The sequence below is a fragment of the Plectropomus leopardus genome, chromosome 1 (genome assembly GCF_026936395.1).
Source record: "Plectropomus leopardus strain MGB_pleo_1.0 chromosome 1, ASM2693639v1, whole genome shotgun sequence".
NCBI lineage: Eukaryota > Metazoa > Chordata > Actinopteri > Perciformes > Serranidae > Plectropomus > Plectropomus leopardus.
The window spans coordinates 24,017,465-24,034,644 of record NC_142176.1 but is presented as its reverse complement, the minus strand read 5'-3'; the positions used below and the strand labels follow the sequence as shown (position 1 = coordinate 24,034,644).

The 17,180-nt window shown below is 39.8% G+C and overlaps 3 protein-coding genes across 5 annotated transcripts in view; all 3 read right to left on the bottom strand.

Moving 5' to 3' along the window:
* Positions 1–11,073, bottom strand: part of rufy2 (RUN and FYVE domain containing 2) — a 61,830-nt gene extending 50,757 nt beyond the window's left edge. The window contains exons 1-8 of one of the 3 annotated variants that reach the window (XM_088078326.1): positions 10,820–11,073; positions 9,979–10,266; positions 4,812–4,985; positions 4,564–4,681; positions 3,389–3,490; positions 2,714–2,837; positions 945–1,009; positions 775–840 (exon numbers count right to left, since the gene is read on the bottom strand). In XM_088078326.1, the coding sequence (XP_087934452.1) occupies positions 775–840; positions 945–1,009; positions 2,714–2,837; positions 3,389–3,490; positions 4,564–4,681; positions 4,812–4,985; positions 9,979–10,054 (725 nt within the window). In that variant the 5' untranslated portion in view covers positions 10,055–10,266; positions 10,820–11,073. Of the gene's footprint in view, positions 1–774; positions 841–944; positions 1,010–2,713; positions 2,838–3,388; positions 3,491–4,563; positions 4,682–4,811; positions 4,986–7,788; positions 8,554–9,978; positions 10,267–10,819 lie in introns of those variants that run through there. The other 2 variants (XM_042499290.2, XM_042499207.2) reach the window with 2 other exon arrangements.
* Positions 11,074–14,075: 3,002 nt separating this feature from the next.
* On the bottom strand, positions 14,076–16,008 carry LOC121945465 (uncharacterized). The gene is made up of 2 exons (XM_042489659.2): positions 15,667–16,008; positions 14,076–14,529 (listed from the first exon to the last, which is right to left on the bottom strand). The coding sequence occupies exons 1-2, from the start codon at positions 16,006–16,008 to the stop codon at positions 14,200–14,202; spliced, it is 672 nt and encodes a 223-aa protein (XP_042345593.1). The 3' UTR covers positions 14,076–14,199.
* Positions 16,009–16,062: 54 nt separating this feature from the next.
* fam120b (family with sequence similarity 120 member B) overlaps positions 16,063–17,180 on the bottom strand; it is a 44,279-nt gene continuing 43,161 nt past the window's right edge. Inside the window, exon 16 of the transcript XR_015776738.1 lies at positions 16,063–16,092. The gene's annotated coding sequence lies outside the window, so the exon portion shown is untranslated. The remainder of the gene's footprint in view (positions 16,093–17,180) is intronic.

Genomic DNA, 17,180 nt, shown 5'->3' with positions numbered 1-17,180 from the left:
ACAAATGCAGAAATTAGGATCAACTTCGGTTCATTTTGAATGTCTCTTAAGTTATGGTGCCAATATTTATATAGAATATGGGAATAGAAGTGTAGACAATTCACAGTTAAAGTGTTAAAATTTAACTTACACAGACGTTTTCCCTCTTTTGATTTGACACAGCTCAATAGATAACTTATAAAAGGTAATCATGTTTGAGATTTAATGATATTCACAGTTTGAAGGACTGAAGTGTCTCACCACAGACTGACAGACCTGAATTTGACTTTTAAAAGCCACTGCATGCAATGTCATGGTTAGCTTAGTGTATGTTTAGAGACAGGTCATACAGTTCATCAAAGATAGTAACTGACAATGTAATTCAATGTCATATCACAAGAGAGATTTGTTTAAAACAGTCTTCCTAACTGATGAACAGTTTTCAAATTGTGAGCAATTGTGAGAAAAAGAAAAACTTAAAGAGGAAGTGTGACTGACAGTTTGTGCTTAAATGAATCTGTCTGTGAGGACAGATGGGGCGGGTTTGCTCTTCTGAAACAGACTGGTTCAAAGCAGAACTGACTGAAAACTGGATCTATTTCAATGTGAAATCAGCCTTCTGCCTTTGATTCAAGGCATCAGACGACTACTTAAGCATCAGACAATCAACTGATGAAAAGCAAATTGTGCAGTAGAGACCAGGCAGAAGGACTGCCCGTCTCAATCAGCCACTGTTCAGGTGAATTTTAAACAGAGGACATCCTGACGGTTTCCAACAAAAAACAAATGTCTTACTTGAGTTGTCGGTTAAGTTCCTCTACGTAGTTCTTCTGATCCAAGATGGACGCTATCTGGCTATTCCTGTTGCCATGGAAAAAGACATTAAACAGCACTCTGCATCACATTTTGCAGGCCTAAGAAATGCAGTGTATTAAATAAAGGGGAGAAACCATAAAAAAATGTACCTCTCTTCACTCCTGTAATCATCAATGTCATTCTTCAAGTACATGGAGAAGTCGATTACACCAACCTTAAATATAAAAAGAAAAGAGAAGCTGACATCATTCAAAAGGAGGATTATTCTGAAAAGTAATGATTGCACAGCCTTTGATATGATAAAACAAGTCCTGCTTTAAAGGACCAGTATGTAGGATTTAGAGAGATTGTCTTTTATCGCTCCATTGTGGAAAGCCTTATAACTTTCCCTTTATATTGCCCTTTTTTCATTGTTGAACAATAAAAAGAAAAAGCATACGATAGTCAATACATCCATTAAGTTTGCTAGAAAGCTGCAAAACAGCATGACGATGACCTGTGAGTCCCGAATGGTGAGGACGGACAGGCGATTACTAGCAAGGTTTCACCTGCCCTATTCAGTGTAGACAATCTCTTACCAACAGGCAGACGGTGTGGGGTACGTTCTTTCCGAAACAACTGGGCTTTGTTTTCATTCGTGCCAAACAGAAGTGACTGTTGAACAAACTATGAACAAAAATAACTGAACCTCTATGTGTGGGGATTCTGCCTTCTGATATGTAAAACACTTTACCGACAGGAGGTCAAAAGGTCTATAATAATGGAGAGGTGCCCTCTGGGTTTTTTTTTTTTTGGTGTTGTTTTCAGAATTATTATAGTTGGCTGTTTATCTGAATATTACTGTACAATACATGATGAATATACTTAAGTACTAATAAAACTCGCTCTGGGATAAATATCTATCTATCCACAGGCAGAAATGGAATCCAATATACATAATTATGTTGTCATTAGTTTATAATCATCTGAAACAAAGAATTACTGTGTGTTTCTTGTCTCTTAAGCATAAAATAGGCCATTCATGTCTACATAGGGAGTGCATTCATCCTCCATGGATCATCTTTCAAGGTGGCAGTCATGTTTTACTGCCATGTTTCTACAGAAAGCCCAAAACGGACCAACCAACCACTGGCTCTAGAGAGGGCCTTTTGCATTTTTACGTTACCCGAGGCCTTCCTTAGGTTCAACCTGGGCAGGGTAAGCAGAGGGGTATTCAGTTGGTTGCAACCTGCAACCTCAGCACTAGATGCTACTAAATCCTACACACTGAAGGCCACCAGAACATCTGCAAAAATTGGGGTTGTTTACAATTATGTGATTAATTGAGACTCACACAAAACACACAAAATACTTACTGTAACATGATAGTACAAAGTTAATATCCAATGCATTTACTAATAGCATTGATTTGTCTGTTAACCAAACACTGTCACAAACACTGGATCTAAACAAACACAAATTCAGATCACTTCATGTTACAAGTATCTCAGTCACATGCAGTCAGGTGTGAACACTGTCAGGGTGTTTGCATTAGTGAGAAAATGTGTTTGCGCTCAGGATAAAGTCTCCAGCCATAGCGTAAAAACATGACACAACAGCATCTGCTCTCCATCTGCCTGATGCCAAGATAACAACCACAACAGAGCAGACAATTCTTGTCTGCATTTGCTGCTTCACAAAACTAGTAATTGAAGATAAGCTGTTTCATGTCAATGAACTTGTACGCACAGTAAGTTGAGCGACAATGGAAGCAGAAAATGAGATACAATCAAAGTGAAAACAGAGAGGAGTGTGTAATGCACACCAGCTGTTATGCAAAAGGAGCCATGTCATCAGATGTTTTATAACCACATTAAAACTACCTACTAATGTCTGCTGTAAATGTGTTTTTAGTCAAATGTCTCAAAGGGGTGGTTACCTGAGAGTCCAGGTCCTCGCCTTTGACACACAGGTTAGCATCAATGACATTCAGACCCACCAGCAGGCCCACTATCACTGCTCCCTCCTCCTCCAGCATCAGCGCTGAATTCTCATAGAAGTCACTGTGGAGGAAAATACAACAGACGCTCAAATACTGAAAGGAGCTCTGGTACAAGCAAACAGAAAGTGGCTTTGTTTTAATGTTTCAGCTCTGTGGTGTTGTCACTGTGGATGTGTTATAACAAGGTTTTACTTTTCATATACAGTTATTTTCAGGGAATCTGGAGTAACATTTACAACTGAATTTGTGCACTAAATTGTCATCACATCACATTAAATCTGATTTAATAATTATGAATTGGAAAACTATCTTATTATTGTTGTCAGTGTATTATAAATTGATTAAATCTATTTTTAGCCAAACATTTTTGTTTATATCTAAAACTATTGAACATCACTAACTTAACGGGATTTGTTAATAAGAAAAATCTAGAATTGACAGGCCCAATTTGTTAATAAGTCATTGTTACAAATTAGTTTTTCTTAGCCAAGTTATACTTCTTAATCAAAGTGGTTCATACTGTAAAGCTGTATTTTTTCTAAACAAGTCAAATGTACCTATCGCTACAGTATACATTTTTGTGTGCGTCACCATGTGTTCACGTGTGTGCACCTGAGCAGGTCTTTTCTGGTGATGAGGAGTCGTAGGTAGTCAGCCAGCCGTTTCTGCATGAGAGCCAGACGCAACCAAGCTCTGGCCCTGCCTAATGGAGTCCTGGAAAAAAAAGCGCGCACACACACATACACGTGTTTTGAGGGTCAAAAGCTGTCAGTGCAGGGCTTCATTTTATTGTTAAAAAAGATTAGGTTCCTCTATGTGTTAATTGCTACCTACATTTAACATGGGCTCATCTGATTAACCCATTATTCTTTTCAAGACTTTGATCTGACTAAACAACCATGCTTTAATTCGCCTCTGTATCATCTCAGCAATTAAAACTATGATTTAACGCATAAGAATATTCGAAAGAGAAAAACATTTGCAGTGTCCTACTTGATGTTGCAAAAATGCTGCTCTACTACTTGTTCGTTGGTCTGACTCAGCACCACTAAAGGAAACACACTCTGTTCCCCATCTAAAACAACACAACTGTTCCTCATTTCACTGGATCAGACGAGACCTGAATATTCTTTATTTCCTGCCTGGAAGCTCTGCTATAGTAATAACTTAAATAATAGAGTAATGCATGACATAGAAGTATTGTGCATTAATGACATTATAGCCATTAGAGGAACCTACATGAATATTATTAGGATACGCCAGTAGAGTTTTTGAGGTTGATCTTTTACCACCCACACTGGGCACTATCACCACTCATAGGCATTCTCATAAGTCATAGTCACAGAAGGAAGTTACACAGAAAAAGAAATAAATAAAAATGCTGAGTACACACTCAGCCCTACACTAGCACTGAACATACTAATGCGCCATTACCGACTCTGCTTTTATAAAGGCATGTATTGCCCAAAATAGACAATACAATGGCTAATTTCAAAATCTGTTTTAACAGTCTGACGAACTTTGAAAAACATGTCTCTGCTGATTCTAGAAGTTACAAAGACACAAAAGAAGTGGAGAAACAGGGAGAAGCCAGACAGCAGGAAAGCTGAAGTGAAAGTAAAATCACACTCAGGTATTTCCCTGCTCTGGCTCACATCATGTTACTGGTGAATGACAGTGTAAGTGGTTGTGTTGTGGCTCATGTTCCTCAATCATGATGTCGGGTTAAGTTGTGTCTGTGTGTGTGTGTGTGTGTGTGTGTGTGTGTAGTAAGATGTCCTCCTTACTTAAGTCCAGGCAGGTCTCGTACAGAGGCGGAGATCTCTGCTGCTTCAGGACACAGTTTCTCCACCAGCTCCAGAGGACCCCACAGAGACTTGTTAAAGCCCAGAAAGGACTTCTTCACTGCAGAGAGAAAAGAGAAATAGTGACACACTGGTGTATGAAAATCTGGGAATGACATATTCTATTAGAGAGGCAAACACAATTGTGCAGCTATGCATCAAATTTTAATAAGCTAGGAGTTTCCTCTTACCTCTGAGGCCATGTTTGAGGCAGTGCTCCATGACAACAAAGAACTGCTGGAGAGGAGGGTAGTCTGAGTCCAGAGTTCGTCCAAAGCTCAGAGCCGACTCTATCAGTCCTTTAATACTCAGCTTGGCCATGTTCAGCAGATTGGCTCGCTCCATGGACATGGGGTCTCGCAGGGCTGCAGGACAAAAACACAACTTAAAATATGCTTAAATACCTTTGACTTAACCCTTGTGTTGTCCTGGGGTCATTCTGACCTCAAAAGAAAGCTTTTGCCGTCAAAGTATGTTTTTCATACTTATGTAAAAAAGACTCTCTTGGCCCTAAATTCCAAAACAAAGGGAAAAATGTGGGGTAATGGGTTGGAATAAAGTAAGAGTACGTAAGTCTTACTGTAACTTCCGCAAAAGCTGCTTTTGAAGGGGCATTAAAAATGTGGTATGTTAACATTTCCATAAAAGAAAAACTCTAGATCCTAGAAAGTAACCTTCCACAGAGAGATATGCTGAAAAATGCACGACACACAGACCTCTGGGTTAATGTGTAGCCAAACACCAGAGTAGGACAGGACAATGTCAGGTGGAAAAGGTGCAGAGATGTTGCCTAGCAATCCAGAGGAGCTGTAATTGCCCCAGCAGGTTGGCCCAGAGGCAGAGACGCTGACAAATCAGATGATTTCTTGGGATCAGCATGACTTCTGGGGGCCCCAGGGCTGTGAGCCCTGAGGATACTGAGGAAAACACTGTAACCCTTTGACTGCCTGTGTCACCATGTGACCTCTACAGTTCATTCAAATCTGAGGATAATAAAAAGCTACAATACTTAAAGGTCCAGTGTGTAGGATTTAGGAGTATCTGTTGACAGAAAGGGCATATAATACTTAGGGTTGTGATTATACATTGATCTGGAGTGATATATCGATTCAAAAATCAATGAATTAATATCATCACTGCAAACTGACAATATGGATACATATCACCATCATTAAGATATGCCTTTATTTTTAATTTCCTGAGTTATGCTTTTGTCACCATTTCCATCCAAGCACATTTCCTTCCTTTTTAGGAGATCGATGTGCTTTGGTTAGCACGGTTTGAAAGGCTAAACAGTCCAACAGTGCTTAGCGCCGTGATGCCAGGCAGATAATGGCAAGCAGCTAAGAAAAAGACAATAAGGATATGTACTTCAATCGAGTCATTTATACATCTAAGGCCTCTAAACTGAGTCAAATCGAAATCATGTCGTGGCAGACTTTAGAAAACTGATGTGATATAGTATTGTGCAGAAACTTTACACCCATATTGTTGGGTTGATTTACACCCTAATAATATTCATACCTATTTTTTATTTGATTAAAATTGCCAAAAAAAATAGAAATTGTACTGTTTTTGTTAGCTTTGAATGACCAGTTTATACCTACGTACTGCAGGGATCCTCTTCCACGGAGTACACCATGTTGCTCTACAGCAGCCAATAATGGACAAATCAAAAAATGTCTCAAGACAGGGCCACTCAGGTTTTCACATCAGCCACCATAGGTCTCCTACAAGCCTGGCACACGGGAGAAGTTTAAGTTCTGCAGCCTTACCACTACATATCACTTTATCCTACACCCTGGATCTTTAGGGGTCTGGATGTTTTAATGGTGATTTAAGTTTAATGCAGTTAAGGGGATTTTAAATTGTCCTTAAAGGTTGTGCTCCTAAATATTTCCCTGTGTTATTGTTTAAAAAAACAAACGATCAAACTATTACTAAGCCCTGTTGCACTGAATGCCTGAAACAACACTTCAGTTATTCTGATGTTACATAATTCAACTGCAAGTCTTTGATGGACACCTGAAATCTGCCAGAAGCTAAAAATAGTGAGTGTGTGGGTACTTCCACTGACAGACACTCACTGGTTGATGGGTACACTGGAAAAACAGAGCCCAGCGCTCTGCTTAAACGACAGAAGATGTTGCTCGACGGAAGCTTTAATTGAATATTTGCTTTTTTCCTCTGTTTTATATAATTGCTATAATGCTCAAAGGACTCTTAAATTCTCCCTTTAGACATTCAAACAACCCTGATGATGGGCATGGTAATAGCAAAAAAACGTTTATCCTCAAAAACTGGAAGACACTAACCTTACCATGCTTTAGAAATTGGTCGCATGAACTTATTTCAGTTATGCACATGGAGAAGCTGCAATTCAATAATAATTTAAAATGTCAAGATAAATGTAAGAACCTCTGAGGTCCCTTCTTGCAACATTTTATATTCAATCTGATCCCACCTTTATGGATATATGGATCACGATTTTCCTTTCTGTATTTTGATCCTAGATTTCTGTTTTTATTTTGTCCACACCAACCCTGAGTTACTGTGGACATTAGGGTCTGGTATGAGCTTGTGTCCTTTAGACACATGGTTATGATGATCTGTTTAATTACTGGAAAGGCTCCTCCTAGATGTGTGTGTGAGTGTGTGTGATTGTACTTTTAAGTTTTTCTGTCTTGATTTATGTGGTTTATGACCTTATAACTTGCCAATAAAAATGATAATAAAAATAATAATAAATAATAAAAAAAAATAATAAAAAAATAATTTAAAAAAAATGTATATATTTCATAGGATAACGTTAGATATTAAAGAGTGATGTACCATGTAAAACGCCGATACAGATAATCGACAAAATGCCAAGTATCGGCTCCAATAATCGTCCAGACCAAAAATCTGTGGATCCCTAGTACCAGCTCCTGTTGTCACACTGTATCTACACACATCAGCTGACACTATTATCTGTGCTCCAATTAGCAGCTGACTGAATGACTGATTGTTCCTGAAGACCTCAAAGGAGGACTGATTGTGTAAAAACTGATAACGATTAAAAAAAAATGTTTTAAAAAAAAAAGTTACTGGGTGTCTTAAGACCTGATATTATTAACCAGACACTCCCTTCGTGAACCTCACGGCCCCCTGATGCTGGTAATACTCTACCTTGGACGGTCCAGTCCCCGGGCAGAGGCGTCCTGTGATCCGACACTTTGGGCAGGACGTGAATGCTCCCTGAAATGGTTTCGGATGCTTTCCTGGCCAAAGCGAAGATAGGAGCCTGCCATCTCCCGTCTGCCCCACCGCCACCTCCTCCACCTCCTCCTCCTCTCACTGTGCTGCTACTGTTAGCTCTCTCCCCAACGGATTTCTCCTCCTGCAGCCTTAAAATCCCAAACACCTGAGATTTTTCCTTGCTGCTGTCCGCCTCAGACAGCGTCAGGTCGTGCTCTGCGGGCGATGCCATGTTCATGTACCTCTGAAATCAGTGTAGCTGGTGCCGCTATAAACAGCCAGATTCATACGGTTAGCCAACCGTTAGCGAGCCAGCTTTGATGTACAAATCACCCGGCGACCATTGTGGCAACGTAGCGTAAAAATACCTGTGATAACACCGGCCAAAGCAATGACAGGTCTGGCTAGAGGTAGCGATCAGTCGTCGTAACGTCCCCGGACTGTGAGCCGTAGGCGTCGGTCTACATGGTGGACGTTAGCCGCGGTGGCGACAGCGCGGACAGCCGCTCCTCGGGATACAAGTGTTTTCCGCTCATCGCGGTGTCGTAGAGATTTGTTTACAGCTAGCAGACTTAACCGACAGTTGGTTTCTTTACGTCCCGCTGCACCCTCCGTAGGGGCGGTGTCAACGGGCTCACGAGACACACAAAAGGCAGCACTACGTAATGACTTTAGTGTCGGCGGCGCTGAGGACGTGCCGCCCCCTGCCGCTGGAAGACAACACCGCAGGCAGCCTCCAGGTAGAGGATGGTACTGAGAGGCTTGGAGACAAGAGGGCCCAGACAGCTATTTTAAGATATGCGAGTGTGAAAATGAAGAGTCTAACACAGTCTTACTCAACTTAAGCCCCGCGGGCCAAATCTGGCCCCGGAGAAGGTGCCAGGTGGCCCCCAGTTCACAATAAAAATAAAGTGATTTACATAGGGAATTGTTTTTGTACTTTTACATATGGTGCCAGAGTGCATAAAACAACATAAAAATAGAGTTTTTTAAAAAAAAAAAAAAAAAAAAAAGTGCCAGTGGAGGATTCCCCATAGGGCCTGACAGATCTGGCTATGAAAATTCTAGAAACATCCTAAATACTGGGAATGTCCAAAAATCCTAGAACTGCTCTAAATTCCTTGAAATGTCCAAAAATTCTAGAAATGTGCTAAAATTCCAGAAAAGTCCTAAAATCCTAGAAATTTCCTAAAATATTATAGAAACATCCTTAAATCCAAGAAATGTCCGAGAGTTCCAGAAACGTCCTAAAATCTTTGAAATGTCCTAAAGTTCCAGAAACGTCCTAAAATCTTTGAAATGTCCTCATTCCCAAGAAACGTCCAAAAATCCTAAATGTGCCAAAATTCTAAAAATATCTTTAAGTCCTAGAAATTTCCCAAAACACTAGAAACATTCTAAAATCTGGGCAATGTCCTAAAATCCTGGAAATGTTCTGAAATCCTAGAAATGTCCTTAAACCCGAGAAATGTCCTAAAACTCTAGAAGCATCTTTAAATCTGAGAAATGTCCAAAAATTCTAGAAATGTCCCACAATCCTAGAAATGTCCTAAAACCCAAAAAACATCCTAAAATCCTAGATACTTCCTAAAATCTGAGAAATGCCCTAAAATTCTAGAAACATCCAAAAATCCTAAAATTGTTCTTAAACTTCAGAAATGCCCTAAAAGCCCCAAAAGCTCCTAAATTCCTAGACACGTCCAAAAATCTTTGACTCAGTATTTAGATATAAACGTCTCATTTTAGGATAACAAAAACACAATGATTCTTATTTTCAGGAGATTACACACTTAAGAAAACATGCATTCATATTCCCAATTTCTATTAATGTCTGCCCAACATCAGGCCTATGAATAACCTACATTGCTGTATATTTGGGTTAGGATCAGAGTGGAGACTATGTCAAATGGACATTTCTGATTTAGTGTACAATTAAAAGGAGTAAACTGCAAATGGGAGAGACGCTTTGTTTCAGTGCAGTGGTATGGATCCACTGATTGGTATTGAACTGATGTTCATGAGTCATTACAGGAACACTGTATGAGAGCAGTTTGCAGGTGGAGTGGAGCAGAGTTATATACAAGAGAGAATTATTCATTAAAATAACACTTGACCACATACCTTGGCTGTAGGCTAAGCGCTCCATACTCTCACTGTGAGTGATGCCCCAGCGGTGGAGACTCTGAGGGGAGTACATGCTGAGTGGGGCTCAACTCTGTCCACTGACTTGTGTCAAAGAAAAAAAGGAAAATCAAGCAGATCCCCGAGTGCTGAAGTGACTCTCTGATCTGGTTTCTGTTGAGCGTTCCCTAGATTTTCAGATTCCCTGGAACCAGAAGACCCTCTAATATGGTGTGTCCCAGTTTGACCAGTCTCAGGACATGCTGGGCTTCTCGTGAGGAAGACAGCCTGGAACAAAACAGACAGTGGAGACCAACCCAATTAATCTTAGAAGCAAGGAGATTAGAGAAGAGTATGGAAGGAATGCAAATTATTTAGCTATACATGTTCACGTCTTCTGCACACAAAACAAGGATCATTTCAAGGATTACTCTGCAGCACATCACAGCTTTGTTAAATGCACAGACATCTCTGGCTGGGCACAAGCCTGGCACGTGTTATACACAACCACGGGCCCTCCAGAAAAAACACTGAACAATTTGCATTTCCAAAATGGCTATTCAGTGTGATTATTAGGCTATTACAGTCAGGGCTCACACACATTCGGTCGCTGTTTATAGTCTCTGTCACAGACCATTACATCTTCGTCTCCCACTTCTCCTCACTGACTCAAACAAACACCACTCCAACACACACCACAGGATGAGACCTTTCGCTGTCGTAAATAAAAAGGCAAAAGCTTCTTCTCTCGGATATTGTACCATACTCCAAAAAACCTTTATTTAATGTAAAAGTTATACAGTCAACACCAAAACTGACATTAGAGAATAGAAGGTTTTACCTTTCTCTTCAAGTGATAGCTTATGGAGAGTGCATCCTGTGGGCCTCCACATCGCTATGATGATGTAAGAGGAGGATGTCAAAGCCTCCGACTGGACCAACTGGCAATATTAAGTCCATTAAAACACACAGCAAGATAAACTGACAAACCATGGAGGCTCCAGTAAAGTGCATTACAGGGACCAGCGGTATTTTCCCTTGTGTTGTTTTCTCGTTCTGCTTCTCTTACTGTTTGTTGTTCTCTTGTTCTCCCTCTCTCTCTCTCTAATAGCTGAGGGCTGACCGGGGGTCATATGACTGCTTCTTGCAGATCCGTACACCCTTTAGCTGACCGTATACTGCCTGTGTTAATTTTTTTGAATGGCTGCATTCAGCAGTGAATTTAAAATTCAGTCTGCTGCTGACTTAATGTTGATGTCCCTTTCTTTCTTTGTTGTTTCCTTCTCTGTTAACCTTATTCAGTGACTTTTATAGCAGGGGCCCTGACCCTCTTGGGAATGCCAGGAGGCCCTCAGCACATAGGAGGAAAGATGAGGAGGAAAAAATAAATAAAAAAGAAAACTAAAACTAATAATAATAATAACAATAGCTATTATTATTATTATCATCATTATTATTATTATTATTATTATCATAATCATTATTATCAATATATAACATATCAATGTCTCATTTGCCTTGCCCATCATTCTAATTGCCTGCCAGTCAAAATATCATTCATCACTTCATAAGCTGTCAGTTTTGCATGGTAATGGTCTAAAGCTGCCATTAAACCGCTTTGCTCCTGAAATTTAGCAAATTCGATTAACTTAGCATTGCAGCTCTGATATTTTGGATTCATAATCTGGTGCATTCAGCCTGCACGCTGGTTCATTTTGACATCACATCAAAAGTACATAGGACACAGGCTCTTTTTCAGTCTATTTCAATCCATTTTTTTACATCTCTCTCCTGCATCTCCTCCTCCACTCAGTGTTTCTGCTCTCCCATGATCTCTGAACCACACCTAAACAAACACACTTCTTCCAGGGCGGTAAGTTTGTTTCATACCATATGACCATGCTAATTGTAGGAACACACCCTTCCACATGACAGACAGCTGGAACAACCAATCAGTAGTCTTCAGTGGAACCTCTTTCCACCAATGGAGCGAAGAGATGCTGTATCATCGTAGTAACAAGCTTTTCATTCTGCAGCAGTGCTGGAGTGATGCTATGCTGTCATATCCTGTTACTATGATTTATTAATATTAGCAGAAAACAAGGAGCAAGAATTATCCTGTCCTACAATAGCAAAAGAGATTTTTACACAGTACTGTACCTATACTGTATTGTTACCAACAACATGTTTCACATCATTGTTCCTGAACATATACAGTATGTTATCATGCAGTTTTTGCATCTCACCTAAGGCAGTAGTGGCACAGATTTGATCCTTATCCCTGCAGCTTGTCAGTAGTCTGGTCCCACGAAGGATAAGACTGTGTTCTGGTCCTGTATGTGGAGTCAGAGGCTCAGGATCGGCTTGATTCTTCGACTTCCTTGCAGAATGTACAGTCCAGCTGTGGCAGCTACAGGCAGCAGGTAGTGGCTCCTAGATGTCCCATGATAGACAATTCAGCCAGTAGCATTACTTCCACAGAGATGATGAACAGATACATATGTCTTAGTATGTTCTTTTACATATTCTTTATCTACCTATCTATCTCTTGCTAAATCAAAAAAAGCCTCTGTAGTTCTGGGGCTGTACACCGGAAAACGCTCTGGAGACATCACCAAGAGAAACCACAACCATCACCCCACAAAGCACCCAATGACAAGAGAGCAGGAAGCCGGGGAGAGGGGGAGGGGTTTGGGAGTAACACAGCAAAGAGGGGAGAGAGAGGGGCATAAATACAGTGAGGCTGAGAGGAGCGAGAGGATGGGAGGGTAAAGCAGGAGAGGCACAGACTTGCACTCATACAAACACCCGACCCACACAGTACAATGACACAGCGCCGCCCACGTGAATGGAACACATGAGGATGTGAATGAAAACATACAAATGCTGGTGAACAGTGCTTTCTACAACAGAGCAGGGTCAAGTGTTTTGTTACCAACCAATCCCTGAACATAAAGGGAGGTCCTTGTTGAGAGAGAGCAGAGATGTATGTGTGTGTGTGTGTGTGTGTGTGTGTGTGTGTGTGTGTGTGCGTGTGGGTGTGTGTGCGTGTGTGTGTGTGTGTGTGCGCGTGCGAGATAATGACTTGCAGCTAAGAGAATCAAATAATATCACTGCAATTAGAAAGTACTCTCGAAGAAATAAGAGTTAGAGCTAATTTTGCTAAGACTTTCTTATCAACCAACACAAAGATTGAGTAGCGAAATGAAAGATTACTGCACAGTAGATTAAAAATGTTGTTTTCCTGAATTGAAATTGCAGCAGGTAACAATCTGAGCTAAGAACATTGGACTTAGGGCGACCCTTTCTGTACATCTGCAGCACAGACTGTGCCTGTATTTTAAAACCCAACATATTTTGGCAGTAGAAGCAAAATAGCAAGAAACTAAAACTGTTTTTTTGTTATATATTTATAAATTTTAAAATATAAATTTATAAATATTTATTTGTAAAAATATATACAGTATAAATTACTCCTTTCAGAAAGCTATGGAAGAGATATTTACGTACAGTCAGAGGTCTTTTTAAATAAAATTTTTTGGGTCTTTTTGCCCCTAAAGGGGCTCTATGCAAAATTCAGAGTGTATAAATTGTCCGGACATGCTTCTCAGCATTGAGGTGGCTGAGCTAAGTAGTTCTAATACTTTGTAATTGTGACATTAGTGTGTTCTTTTCAATACAAAAGTTATCAACCAATGACTCCAGACAACTGTTGATATTTTTCATTACTCTACCAGGTCAGCAGGTCAACAGGTACACATGCACACATTTTGCCCAGTTCAAACCCCAATTGCTTAAATGGCTGTGGACAAAATATTACAAAGTCCTCTAGTAAAAACCAGTTCATTAAAACAACATCACAACAGCAACTAAAAATTAGCTGAATGAAAATTATGAGCTTGAAAAAGGAGGGACTTGCAGTGCTGTTGTATTTGATTGCATTTGATTTTACTGCACATGTGACAATTTATACTCTAATTTTATAACTAGTAACAAAAGGGGGGCTCTATTACCTACATTCAATATGAGAGATTTTTTTGTGTTTTCAATTTAAGAGATAAAGCTGTTGATATATGGAAAACTCTGATATCACACAATTATAGAGATCTATATAATATTTTTTATTGCAGGGGTGATACAAAAATAAATATTAAAAAGATATAATGGCTATTAAAAAAAAAAGTTTTACAGGTTGAATGCTTACAGAATCATACCAGCCCTTCAGTCCTCAAACTCTGCAGCATAAAGCACTTGCTGGAATTTCATCCGTACCTCCATCCTTTTTTTAATGGTTAGCCTCTTCAGTGAAGGCAGAAGGCTGAGCAGAAACAGTTCATCTTCATCTCTGAGGTTGGTGAGGGCATCTGCGGAGCTTATCTCAGCGTCTGTGGTGGTTTGCCTTTTGCGTTTAAGAGAGGCTCCTATCTCCTGGTGGTTGTTTGGACAGGACTCAACAAGGGAATAGCTCGTACTAACTACAGGCATGGGACAGTGCTGCTCCTTCTCGTCTTTATCTTGATCTTTCTCAGCGTCATCGCCGCTTCCAGCTACCTGTGTGGCATATAAAACAGCAAATTGAATTACTGACCAAAACAGGCAACAACGGCAGCTTTAATTTATTTGCCGATCACAGCCAAAAATATCAAAGTGCCCTCAATTGTCACTTTTGACAATTGTCATCCTCTACAAATACAGAATTCAACTGATTATTTTTTTTTAAATCTTAATTTGCTGAATTTCAACAATTAAGCGTGATTAATCAAATTTTACTCACATGTCTAAATTCCCAATATTTGCATTTCAAAAGTCCATATTTAACAGGGTGCAGCAATTCTTACTAGAAATTTGTTTTGATCTTGACTCAAAACACTGCTTTAACAGTGTAGTCTTGAAACCGTGACTTAGAGGTAAGAGACAACTTTAAAGCGCTTATACTACTTCTTGTATGAAGTATGAATACACTTTTCCACACCAGTGCATGTAAATAAAATAAAATATGAAGCACATTTCAACAAAGTGCATAACTCCACAGCTCCATGAACACTGAGCTCAGTTGAAACCTGCTTGCTCCAAGCGACTAACTTAAAAAAAAATCCTCACCTTAAACAGTTTGCAGTCAGCTGCCACGCAATTATCAACCACTGTAACTGACTTCTTTGGTTTAGTTTCATCCACAGGTCTGTGACATTTTTTTATATAAATAATATGTATAAATCTTACCAATAAATTGTATTAATATTATATCAATCTTATCTTATAAACCTTTATATACAATGTAGGCTAGGGGTCTCCACGCTCTTTAATCCTGGCATCCTGTCGTCTGAACTCTGAAATCCAGCAAATGATCAATTCATTTATCAATGTGCCCACCTAAATTGTTGACTGTAAGTTTTCCAACATGTGCTTTTATTTTGAAAAGGAAACGCGGATACTCAGAGCGGCAGACAGACGTCGGGAATGATGTGGTCGGTTTGTCTGAATGTTATCAGGCGATTATCTTGTACTAAAATATATTTAATTAGCGTTGGGGATGCATACATCTGTAACCAGAGTGTATATATGGTGACAGTTAGCCCGTTGTTAGCAGTAGCCCAGGTTACATCTGGTTAGCGCGAGCGTTAACGTTACCTTAGTATTTTTAATATCAGAGACATTACAGATCAGTGAATAGCAGACAGGTAAACACACCTCGTCGGTCCCCAGCGTGCCAGTGTCCACTCTGGGTTTAACATAAGCGCTGAGCCAGGACAGCTGGTTGTACAGCACCGGGACGGGCCTCTCCACCGGGTTCTCCTCATCTGTCAGCAGAGGGGAGCTTCTCTTGGCCATTCGTTTCTTCGCCTTACAGAACTTGTCACGTAGATTTTTCCATTTCAGCTTCACCTCCTCCTCCGACTTTCCCATGTTGTCTGCGATGTCCCTCCACGACAGATGTCCCTTCAGGTTGTCCTTGTAGTCCCGCCGTGACTGGTCGTACAGATTCGGGTGTTCACGTATCAAGTCCGCCAGCTTCTTCTCCACAGTGTTCATTTCGTCTTCTGTTTATTCACTTCGTCGCGAAGTCCTTTCGTCGACAGACAACGACCGGGGTTCGTTCCCCTCGGCGGGCTCACTCTGACAGAGGGAAGTGCCGAGCTCCATTAATTCAAAATAAAAGTTTTGTCATTGACGTATTATTTGGTGAAAAAGTACATTAAACTACTGTGCTTGCATACGCTTTGAATTATGTTGTACTTTCATGAGCATTTCCATTTTGTATTACTCTTCCCTTATATTACACCTCAGAGGGAAACTGTACCTGTCTGTGACATGTAAACTTCTCTTTTGAGTCCGTTCTCTATTGCCTTTACTGTTTTAGATCTAATGAAGTAATATTATGTATTAATTTCTTCCATTTTGTCATAGAATTGTCTTAAATATACCTTTATATAAATATACCTACCCACTAATTTCTCAAGATTTTGAACACTTTAACATGAAATATTAATTAAGCTGACTTTGTTGTCCCTACAGGTGTTTGCAATGTTAAGATGTATGCTACTATGCAGAATTCTGGATTAAAACTGTACTTTGTCCATTTAATGGTTTGGTTGAACATACGAAAGAAAAATGTATTTTGTTTGCATTGTTTTAGCTGTACAAGAATTGTAAGATTGTTAAAAAGATTTAAAATAAAGTGAAGAGTTGCTCAACAGCTCCCGAGTTTGTTATTTCTGAGAAAGAATGATAACGTTCGTATTCAGAACAAAATAAAACTCTGTGTCAAGACAGTTGTGAGAACAAAGGCAGCAATCTAATGTATAATATTTTTGACTTTTGTTCAGCAGAGCACTGTGCTTCCCACCTGTCTACACTAGATGGTAGTATATGCTCTTTTCTTTTCACCTCTGCTGGTTCTTGTATTGTCACTGTGTTGACTCTGCTGAGATGGCACAATAGGCCTAAACCAAGATCAGGGGTAGCTTTAAGGACACACAGTACTGTCCAGGACATAAAAGTCATTTTAATGGGCTTCTCCTTTGAAGACACAGTAAAGGAAATAGAAATTATGTGGCTTGGTTGTCATTGTCCATAATGTTCTGGGATTATAGTTTTTATTCTTTCTTTTCCTCCCTATTTGTGCCTTTAAGGTTTAAAAATATTTTTTGTCTCTGCTACTGAAACGTAGTCGTGGCAAACACTCACCAGAAGTGCTGGTTATG

Excerpts from the sequence above, each read along its gene's own strand:
- LOC121945465 (XM_042489659.2), bottom strand. The coding sequence starts at position 16,008 with ATGAACACTGTGGAGAAGAAGCTGGCGGACTTGATACGTGAACACCCG. Across the intron at positions 14,530-15,666 it reads GCACGCTGGGGACCGACGAG|GTAGCTGGAAGCGGCGATGA; the intron begins GTGTGTTTACCT and ends TATGCCACACAG.